This window comes from Plasmodium reichenowi, chromosome 14 (assembly GCF_001601855.1).
Source record: "Plasmodium reichenowi strain SY57 chromosome 14, whole genome shotgun sequence".
Taxonomy (NCBI): Eukaryota; Apicomplexa; class Aconoidasida; order Haemosporida; family Plasmodiidae; genus Plasmodium; species Plasmodium reichenowi.
The window spans coordinates 2818986-2831175 of record NC_033659.1 but is presented as its reverse complement, the minus strand read 5'-3'; the positions used below and the strand labels follow the sequence as shown (position 1 = coordinate 2831175).

Here is a 12190-nt window from a genome sequence, read left to right as displayed (position 1 = left end):
AAAAAAAAAAAAAAAAAAAAATAATTATAAAAAAAAAAAAAAAATATATAAATAAATATATATATATATATATATAAAAATAAATTTTTTTTTTTTTTTTTTTTTTTTTTTTTTTTTTTTTTGTTTTACAGTATCTGATACTGGTATCTTGACTATTCATTTTTGGGCACCTACATTTAAATGGTCCATATCGTTAGCCAACATTGCAGATATTAATAGAGATCCAAGTTATTTATCTTTACCACAACAAATTGGTAATATTTTTATTTTTTTTTAATTCAACTTTATTTTCTTTTTTATATATTTATTATTTTTTTTTTTTTTTTTTTTTGATTGTCTCGTGGTAAATACATTTAAATATAATTATAAAATATTCCTTTACTATTCCTTTAACTTTTTGAATTTAACAGCTATCTGTTTAACTGGATTACTGTTTACACGATTTGCTTATATGATTAAACCTAGGAACCTTAATTTGTTAACAAGTAAAAAATTAAAAAAAAATAAGTACATATATATATACATTTATGTGTGATAATAATTAAGGACAAATAAGGGCACAATGTTTTTATCTTCCTATATTTTAATGCTCCTTCTTATTTTTGCTTTCCCTTCTTCTAGTTAACTTCTTTATGAGTATGACATCTTTTTATCAAATATCTAGGATAGGACAATATAAATATAATGTATATATGAAAGAAAAAGAAAGGTAATCTCTTTATCGACGAAGGAAATATAAATAAATAAATAAATAAATATATATATATATATATATATATATTATATATATTTCTTTTTTTTGAAAGAAAATATTTACATTATATGTATAATTATAAATATTTTTCTCTCCTCATTATATATATATATATATATATATATATATATATATATATATATGAAAATTTTTTTGAATTAACTATAATATAATAATTATTAAAATTTCAAATTTAACACAAAAAAAAAAAAAAAAAAAAAAAATCTTCATATGCCCTATTTGATGTATATTATATTAGTTCCTTCTTGTCCATATCCTCAGTTGGTATGTCTTCTTCTTTTATGTTTTCACTTTTTTTTTGTTCTTGTTTTTTTTCAATAAATTTTGAAATAAACTTTTGATGTTCTTGTAATCTCTGCCTTAGTTTTTTCATACATTTCTTTATTTTTAATTTTTTTTTAAGAACTTTCTTTAAATAAATTAATCTTATACGTTTTTCTTTTCTTGATCGAGGAAAAACAAATGAAGCTATTTTCTTATCAATTTTTATTCTTCGTCGTGTTTTTTTCTTGAATTCTTTTTTCTTATTTCCTTTAAATTTATTAAGTCCATACAAAATAAAATATCTTACATTATCTTCTATATTCTCATCTATGTTCATATCAGTATTATATTTCATAAGAGGCCTCCTTTTAAAGCAAATCGAACTGTTTTGCGTATTCTGCATTTTTTGCATTAAATATTAACATATATATATATAAAATATATATATATATATTTGGATTTATATATATAACAATATATATATATATTAACAAAACAATAAAATATATAAAATTACATTTATAATATAAATGCTTAAATAATATAATAAACGTCCCTCATTTTTAATCATTTTTATTTTTACCATACTCCTTATATCAAATATTTTTTTTTTTTTCCTACTAAATGGTAAAAAAATGAGATATTATATAAATATAATAAAGATATAAAATTTTTTTTTTTTTTCTTAGGCTTCCCAAAAAAAAAAAAAATAAATAAATAAAATATAATATATATATATATATAATATATATTATAATAATTATATTATTATGATGTTGGTAATATATTTATTATATATATATTATAATTATATATAACGTAGTACATATTATGTACCACGTATATATATTTTGTATTGCTCCAACAAATAAATATATTATATATTACATACGAAAAAAAAAATATAAAGATTAACGTTTTAAAAATTTGTAACTTTTTAGTAAAAATGTTGAAATGATAATATATAAGTAAAATATGTATTTATATATATATATATATATATATAATAAAACTCTTTTAATAATTTATCTATATCTCTTTTTCTTAAGATAAATATTGTTTACCCTTTATATATTATCACACGGAAAAAGGAAAAAAAAAAAAAAAGGAATGCAAGAGTATACGTAATAATTTTTAAATCAATATGAGTAATAAATTAAAGCAGAACAACATCAAATCGGAAGAAAAAGGTATGATGAGCCATGAGAAGTGACAAAAAAATAATATATATATATAATATAATATAATATAATATAATATAATATAATATAATATAATATAATATAATATAATATAATATAATATAATATAAATAATTAAAAAATTAAAAAATTAAAAAACATTTATATATATTATCATATGATATATACTTTGTTTTTTTCAATATAACCTCTACTTATACATATATATATATATATATATATAATAGAAGTACCATTTTAAAAGAATATTTATTCATAGTTTATTTTACTTATACATGTATATACCTTTACAGTTGTCGATTTTGATGTGAACAAACTTACGAGCAAATTTGATATGAACAGTTATAATGAAGATTATGTTATTACTAATAATATTTTAAAGTACCATATGAAAAGTATAGACATATGTAATTATGAGAAAAATAGAATATACGATAAAAAAGAATTGGATGTATACAAAGAAAAAATAATCTCAAAATATAATGTCCATTATTATCCTTATGAATTATATTTTAATTCTTATAAAAATATTTACCAAGAGGAAAAAGTTCTTTTAAATGTACCAAAAGTATCGAATAAAATAAATCAAAAAGAAAATGAAAATGAAAAGGAAAATGAAGACAAAGATGAAAATGATGAAAAAGAAAAACATAAGGAGGATAATATATCAAGTAAGTAGTGTATAGCTACAAATATAAATTTAAAAACAAACTACAAGAACAAATAAAAAAAAAAAATATATATATATATATATATATATGTATATAAATTAATTATTTTATATTGTCTCCATATATATATTAATTATTTATATTTAATTATGGTACACTATGTTTATATATTATATATAAAAAAAAACTAATTAATTATGATAAATTATGTTACATTGCGTTGATATATTATTTATAAATACATACATATATACATATACATATACATATAATATATGTATATATATTCATTTATCTTATATATTTATGTTTTATTTATTTTTATATCCTTTAGATGCCTGTGATGAAGAAATAGCCCTCGAGGACGACTATATTTTCGATTATAATAAAAGTGACGACGATTTAGAAAATGAGGATCACGATGAAAATGTGATTTAATAAGGAATATTCAAAAGGGTCGATATTTCTTCTACTGCTAATTTTATATGACAATTTTCCTTTTTTAGCATAAGCGAAAATTGAGTATTTATCAATATTGACATGATGCTTTCTAAATCTTCATAACTCTTAAATAAATAATGTTTAAATTCGCTAGGAGATATGAAATTTATATTTGCATAAAAATACTCATTTGTAAATTCTCGAATCTTGGGATACCTACCAAAAGAAATAATGGTAACAAGATGAAACGCAATAATAATATTGTGATATATATATATATATATATATATATATATATATGTATATATTTATTTATTTATATACATTTATATTTTATATATATATTTCTTTTTTTTTTTGAATTCACCTATGTACTAATAACTGAAGAATCAAGAACATAGCCAATCGTTTTATATTATTGTGAATAGACAGACACATAAAAATATTTATAATAACTTCAGAAATTGTTTTAATAAGCGCAAATGAATTGTATTTATCCAGTGATATAAGAAAAAAATATAGAAAGGAATATGCTGCAAAATTATTCATTATAGAGGATTTAATAAAAGAATTAACACTCTTTAGAAATATTTCTAATTGTACTAAATTAAAATTATTTAAGTAATATAAAATTTTAATCAGACATATATTTACATATGCTAATAATTCAATTTTTTCATGTTGTTCCCTTTTTATTTTTTTATTTTCTTTAATTCTTTTTTTTTTTTGTAAACTTTTATCCATATTATTACATTCCACATTATTATAAAATAAAATTATATTCCCATCAAAATATATATTATAATTATTAAATATATTATATGAATAATTAAATTCTGTACATGTCTTTTCTAATGATATTATTTCTTTCAAATTTATGTCGTGCATATTATAATTAAAAAGAGAAAAATAATTCTCCCCATAATTATAACAACAAACATAATTATCTTTTTTCTCCAAATCATTTTTCATATATGGATCCATCTCTAAATTTTCATTTCCTTCATTATCTATTAATTTTTCATATGTATTTTTATATGGATATAATAATATTTTCATCTTTTTATTTTTATTGTCATTATATTCATAAATTATTTTATCAACAATACAATAATCATAATTTACATAATATTTTTTATAATATCGTATATACAAAAATAATATATCATCTCTAATATATCCAAACGTATATATATTCTTATATCTTTCTAAAAACTCTAAGAATAAAAATTCTATAGATTTTTCTTTTCCTTTCCTAATCAAATTTGTGTATTCATAATTACTATATTCACTATGAGAAGAATAATAACATAAACTATTAAAGAATCCATTTATTATATAATAATTATATTTATTCAAAAATAATAAGTAAAATATATGTTTATACAAATATGTCTCATTATATTCTAAACATTTAATTACACTAATATTTTTTTTCCCTTTATCTAAAAGGAAGTGAACATCCCTTATTAATCCTTCTTCTTCCATACTAATCTTATCTTCATTCTCACTCACATTCATTTCATCAATAAAATCGTTATTTATATGTATGTTGTCAAAAATTAAATCAAAGCACAAATCATCAGTTTTTTTTTTATTCCCATCCAATTTATTAAACACACAATGCTCATTCTGCGCATCATCTAAATTATCTTTAATATTATTCATATTATCACAACTTTCTATAGTATCCTTTTCTGAGTAACCCTTAATTAAGCCCTTCCGAGTGGACATATATTTATTCTTATGAAATATAGAAAAGCTAGCATATTTTAATGCATAATTGTATAAATATATAAAGTTATTAATTTTGTTAAATATCGTTTTTATCAAATTATACTTATAATTTTTATTTAAAAATAAAGAAGTAATTTCTTCTTCATACACACAAGAACAGGTAGTATTATTATATATTTTTTCTTTTTCTAAATCCTCTTCTTCAAATTCTATATTTTGCTCTTTATCTTCTTTTAAATATAATGGTTGATAATAATCACATGTATGAACAATTATATTTTCAAACACATTACAAATATTATCAGAATAAGTATTTAAATAGTTATATATATTCATTTTACTTTTTCTTATATTATCATCAATTTTTTTTTTAAGAAATAATTCATATGAAAAATCATGACAATATTTATTAAATATATTATTGAAAGAAAATGTATCCATTATTTTCTCTTTCGTATTAAATATAGAATAATTATATAAATAATTTAATAAAAACAAGCACATTTTATGTGTCCTCATATTTTTCTCACATAATAATTTTAATAATAACTGAATAAGTATATTAATATATTTCTTTTTTATTTTATATATAATATATATATAATAAGTGTCTCCTTTCTCATTTTTTAATGTATCATCTGTTCCTTTCTTATCATTAATATATTCTTCATCCTCATCTTCATAACTGTTATCAGAATCAAATTGTTCATAAAAATAATTTTTACTTACGCACATATTCTTTTTTTTATCTGAAGATTTTTCATTTGGATGATATAATTTGAGTGGACATGAACATTTATCTATCTTATGTATTCTTATATCACTATTCTTTTCTTTATTCCTATCTTTATAAGCATTTACCACATTATTTACATTATTTAAATTATTTAAATTATTTAAGTTATTTACATTTTTCACATTTTTTACATTTTGCGCATTTTTATTTCTTTTTTTAAAAAAATACAACGGATAAGATGTTAATAAAAATATGGTTAAACCCAAACATATTTCACGAACAAAAATATGCGAATCTCCTATATCATTTTCATACACATATTCTTGTAAATACAAAATTAATATTTTAGTTATTTTGTTTATATTTAATTTGTACTCAAGTATATCACTATGCATATCTCCATTTTTCTTTTTACTCTTTTCCAAAACTTTATCCCAACTTATCTCTTTCCTTATGAAATTTATATCCTTCCTTATATAAAAACTCGTATTTCTTTTTCGTCTTTTTTTCTTATTATATGAAACGCCTAAGGGAATGGTTAGTTCATTATAATTATTATCCACAGAATCTCTTTCAAAATATAATTCGTTTTCATCAACTTTATTATTATTAAGGTTATCATTCTTATATAAACTACCACTTCTTAAAGTATACTCCAATTCTATTCCATTCAATGAATTATTACCTGAACCGTTCAGGTAGCTAGCTTTTTTCTTTGAGCAATTCACCTGACTATTTTCCCTTTCATTATTTTCATTTGTACTATTACTGAAATAGTCCATTTCATCATGAATATTTATGTTATTTATTTTTTTTTTTTTATTAATTTTTGGCCCTCTGGATTTAATCAAACCCTTAAAATTTATGGTACATTTTGTATAGACCTTCAAGAAATCGGATATATATATATTCCTTAAGTTATTGACAACATTAAAGAGTGCAAGTAGACAAAAGATTTTCATATTATAATCAATGGGATATGTTTCAAAATTAATTTTTTTAAAGAAATAGACATCTTTTTTTATATCATTGTAATCATTAGTATTTTCGACATTGATATTTTGTATATTTTCCTTATTGTGTTTGATATAATATTTATTTTTGGTTTTATAATAGGTTGAATTTTTTTTTAAAATATAATAAAAAAGTTGTATGAGCTGAGAACATACATATGGAATAATGGTATCATTGACAAAACATAAAAGTATAAAATAACCTTTTAAATGAAGAAAATTATTTTTCTTTTTAATAATATTAAAGAATACTTCATAAATAAATTCAATAGTATGTTGTTTACTTAATAAATATATAGGCATATAATAAAAAATTTTGGAAGCTTCAAATTGAATAATTTCATTATAATGAAATAAATTATTATGTAAAATATCTTTAAAAAATGTGCATGTATTTTTTTTTACAAGAAAATAGTTACATTGACATATACTTTGAATTAATAAACATAAGGAATGTCTTAAGATTTCTCCTTTTTTAAATTTATATATTCTTTTTTTTTCACTATAGATAATAATATTTTTTATATCATTTTGTAAATTTTCATTAATTTCTTTCTTTAATTTTAATAAAATTTTGGAAATACAAATTATAGATCCATGTTTTATTAAAACATTTTCTTCATAACTTTTTTTTATTAAAAATGGGAGAACAACATGAATAAAATAATCACAATCAACAATACATAAATTAGATAATGATTCAGAAGACAATAACCGTACGTTCACATTTTCATGAAATAATTTATTGGAATATAAATGATAAATAATTGGATATTTATATAAAAAAAAATTGCACACCATTTTTGTTTTGATAATAATAGACTTTTTTAAATTTATTAATTCGTTGAAATTGCAAGTACGTAATAGATCAATATTTTTATTAAAAATATCTCTTTTTATTTTGTTCATATATCTATTATTTCTTTTATAAAAAATATTATCACAATTGTTAATATTATCATTAATATTATCATTAATATTATCACAATTGTTAATATTTTCATTAGTATTATCATTAATATTATCACAATTGTTAATATTATCATTAATATCATTATTAATATTTTCATTAATATTATAATTAATATTTTTATTTATATTATAATTATTAATAGTATATTTTATCAATGGAATGCTTATTTTCGAATTATCTATAAATTCATTTGACATATTTCTAACATTTTCGTAATAGGTACTTATGTCAGAATGACTAAAAAATAAGTTAATAAAATCAAGCATACGATCAAAAAAATGTTCCTGATTATTTTTACTATTTGATATATATATAGGATGTTCTATAATATTATTTAAGTTTCCTTTCGAATTATCTATAAAATATGAATTAATATTTTTGTTTTCATGATTATGTATATTATTCTCCATCGGAGTATCTACAATCAAATCATTACCACAAATGTTGTTATTATTATTAACATACATTTCTGCTGTTTCCGTCTTGTTCTTATCCAACCTACTTTTATTTTCTACTTCATAAAAGAAATTAAATTTCCCTACATATAACTGTAATAATGACATAGATGATTTTCTTACATTAATATTATCCTCAAATAAAGAGAAAATTATCAACTTAATAAATATTAGATGAAATAAAAAGTAATTAATACTAGTCACATTATTTTTAAAATTCATTTTTATGTATTTATTATATTTAAATAAACTATATAATAATACAAAGGCGCTAGGATATATTTTAACCTTATCTGAATATAAACTATGTATTATTTTTTTTAATAGATAATTTAAAATATCCACTGAAATAATATTCTTATTAAATAAAAAATGGAATAAGGTATAATTAATTGTACAGAGTATATTATAATCATTATATTTTGTAAAATCATCAAATTTATTAATAACCGTATTAATATTATCTACATTTAAATATATCATAATATTACCAAAACTTTTTGATAAACACCATCTAATATAACTATTATTATCGTTAAAATAAAAAAAGAAAATATTAAGTATTTCCATAATATGACTTTCACAAATAAATTTTTTCCCTCCCACAATTTTAATATGTTCTAACTGTTCTTTGTAACTTGGTTTATAATATATATTATTATTATTATTGTTACTATTGTTATTATTATCATTATTATTATTATTATTGTTACTATTATTATTATTGTTACTATTTTCATTATTATTATTATTACTACTATCATTATTATTATTACTATTATCCTTTTTAGTAATAGCAGTATTATTAGTACTACTATTTTTTTTATCAAACAATATTACATTATCTTCACACTTATTTTGCTCAATATCATAAGTATTATAATAATCATTTTCTAGGATAATATTATCACTTGTTGTATTTACTTTATCCTTTTCTAAAATATTAATAATTTTCTTTTTGTTTCCCAATATATCAAAATGTTCAGTTTCATGAGCTGTCTTATATTCAATAAAAGCATCATTTATATTTACGTACATGGGTAATTTATGAAAAAGAGGATGATCTTTATACATATGTTCATAATCCAAATTATTATAACAAAATTTTGTGTTCGATAAAGAATGTTTTTGAGTAAGTTTATATATATTATTTTCCTTTTTTCTTTCTTCTTTTCTTTTTTCTAATATATTAATATTACAACTCTGATTATTATTCGTTTCAACGTTTGTACTTGTTATATTTTTATAATCTTCATTCTTGTCTAGGAATAATAATGCATAATAACCTAAGCATAAAATTTTTAATGCTTTTGAAGTTTCAGTAAAATCTAAATATTTAAAATTTTGTATTAAGAAGAAATTATAAAACTTTTTGTAGTTAAAAAGTATTTTCTTTTCTACTTTTTTCAATACCCTTTTGTGTGTTAATAAAATACCATGTAAAATTATATTACTAAATTTTGTATTGTTACAATACGAAGGAAGTTCCTTATTTTTAATAATGTAAAATTCTTCATCTTTGGGATCTTTACTTTTAGCCTTTTCTAAATCTATACATATTAATTTCATCATTATTTCTTTAGAAATAAGAAAAAAATGATGAAAATATATATTACATTCATATACATCTTGTCTCCTTAAAAAATGAGAATATAAAATAGAACATGCTTCTTTTGATTTTTCATTTTTTTTTATATAATAATAATAAATTTCTTCAATATTATTTAACATATCCTTATCTACATCTTTTAATTTGAAAGGTATATATAAACAAAAAGATAACCATATTATTAAGATATATGAAAATACCCAAGAATTATTTTCACCTGTTTTATTATATACTAAATTACTTATATATTCAAATATTTTTTCTTCTCTTTTTAATAAAAGTAATAAATCAACAATATTATATAAATAAAAAGAATTACATGTAAAAAGAGATTTTATTTTTTTTTCTCCTCTAACGGATATAAGCGTATTATAATATTTATATATTTCTTTAATAATTATATAGATATTTAAAAATTCATCATCAGAATATTTCCTTTCTAAATTTGTTTTAGAATTCACGCAGGCTGAATATTCATAATCATCCTTATAACAACCAATCTGGTTGTTAATATTTTCTTCATTGGGCATATCATTTATATGTATCGTACACTCTACATTTTCTTCTGTATCTTGATGTGTATTACTATTATAATTGTTTCCATGTATTAAATTGTTTTTTAAAAAACCAAAATGAAATTGCTCTTCGCTACATATTTTTATAGTATCATAACTAATCTTAACAATATTATTATTATTATTATTATTATTATTACAATCTTCATCAATGTGTGCAATACTACATTTATTTATTTCTACATTTATATTATCATTTTCATTTCTTTTCTTTTCTTCCTCATATAAATTTTTCTTATAATAGGATATAATATACTTAACATTTTTAAAAGATTTTTTCAAAAAATATAAGAACGAATGCACTAATAAATTCAAATGGGGATCCAAAACATTTTTTACTTCTCTATAACTATTTAAGCAACTCTTTAAATAATATAAATTATCTAATATTATATTAAAATTATCCAAAATATATTTATCATCATCGTTATTAATAATGTTCATAACACTCTCTAATCTATTCTTTACTTGCTCATTCTCCCTAAAAAATGTTTTTTTACTTTCCATAGGGTTATAAAAATATTATAAGAAAAATCACCATAAAAAAAGAAAAACAGAATTAATTGAAGCTAAAGAAGTTATATATACATAAATACATACATACATATATATATATATATATATATATATATATATATATTATATAATCAAATAATTATGAATTATACCAAAAAAAAAAAATTATAAAATAATGAAATAAAAGAAAAAAAAATAACAATAGAATAAAAAACAAATAAACAAATATATATAAATATAAATTTATATGTTATATATATATATAATGTATACAATAGATTGTTATAAAACAGACTAAATTCTATTACATTTTTTATAGTAAAAACAAAAATATATATATATATATATATATATATATATATATATGTACATATAAACACTATTTTCTATTAATTTTTAATAATAAAAAATTCATACAAAAAAATGCTCATTTTCTAAATTTATAAACTATATAAATCATTAGTATATAAATATATAAATATATATATATATATATATTTATTTATACATTATATAGTAATATCCATATCCACATATAGGTAATTAATAAAAAAAATAAAATAAAATAATAATAATAAATAATTAATTAAGTAAAAAAGGTTAACAATAATATACATATAAATTATTTTATTTTTATATAATTATGTGTAAAGAAATTATTAAATAAATATGTTTTGTCCTATGCTGAAATTTTTTTTTTTTTTAAATTATGACAGAGAATTATATACAGTATATACCAGTATTTGAAAAAAAACCTGATATGCGTGAAATTTTAATTAATCGACGAAACCAAAAGAGTAAGAAAAATAAAAAAGAAATATAAAGAGATATGTTAGTATATTATATATATATATATATTGAAACAATTACCTAAATGAAATTGAAACTAGAAATATAAAGGAAAAAAATTTTGGAATATATTCATATATATATATATATATATATATATATATATATATATATACATTTATTTACCATATATATTTTTTATTTTCCTATATTTGATGTGTATAAAATGCTATATAACGAAAAAAACATATACTATATGATTTATATATAATATAACCTTTTTGTGTATATCTTTCTGTTTTTTTTTTTTTTTTTTTTTTTTTTTTTTTTTTTCTTTCTTTTTTTTTTTTTTTTTATTTTTTTTTTTTTTATTTTTTAAAAAAAAAAAAAAAAAATTTTAATAATTATTTATAAATTTTTAATTTTTTTTATTT

The 12190-nt window shown here is 18.2% G+C and overlaps 5 protein-coding genes across 5 annotated transcripts in view; 3 read left to right on the top strand and 2 right to left on the bottom strand.

Annotated features, from left to right (window-relative positions):
* Positions 1–131: 131 nt before the first annotated feature.
* On the top strand, positions 132–713 carry PRSY57_1469600 (mitochondrial pyruvate carrier protein 2, putative; the record flags this gene model as incomplete). Its single annotated transcript, XM_020115372.1, has 3 exons — positions 132–254; positions 411–485; positions 622–713. Coding segments are annotated over 3 exons (290 nt in total), but the record flags the coding sequence as incomplete, so codon positions are not given.
* Positions 714–1004: 291 nt separating this feature from the next.
* On the bottom strand, positions 1005–1451 carry PRSY57_1469500 (hypothetical protein; the record flags this gene model as incomplete). Its single annotated transcript, XM_012910291.2, has 1 exon — positions 1005–1451. The coding sequence occupies one exon, from the start codon at positions 1449–1451 to the stop codon at positions 1005–1007; it is 447 nt and encodes a 148-aa protein (XP_012765745.2).
* Positions 1452–2183: 732 nt separating this feature from the next.
* On the top strand, positions 2184–3350 carry PRSY57_1469400 (hypothetical protein; the record flags this gene model as incomplete). The annotated part of the gene is made up of 3 exons (XM_012910290.2): positions 2184–2229; positions 2535–2912; positions 3247–3350. 3 exons carry the CDS (start codon positions 2184–2186, stop codon positions 3348–3350), a joined length of 528 nt encoding a protein of 175 aa, XP_012765744.2.
* Positions 3347–10958, bottom strand: PRSY57_1469300 (hypothetical protein; the record flags this gene model as incomplete). The annotated part of the gene is made up of 2 exons (XM_012910289.2): positions 3347–3569; positions 3721–10958. The coding sequence occupies 2 exons, from the start codon at positions 10956–10958 to the stop codon at positions 3347–3349; spliced, it is 7461 nt and encodes a 2486-aa protein (XP_012765743.2).
* Positions 10959–11676: 718 nt separating this feature from the next.
* PRSY57_1469200 (autophagy-related protein 12, putative) overlaps positions 11677–12190 on the top strand; it is a gene marked incomplete at both ends in the record, with an annotated part of 1626 nt that continues 1112 nt past the window's right edge. Inside the window, one exon of the mRNA XM_020115371.1 lies at positions 11677–11764. Coding sequence (XP_019970028.1) covers positions 11677–11764 — 88 coding nt within the window. The remainder of the gene's footprint in view (positions 11765–12190) is intronic.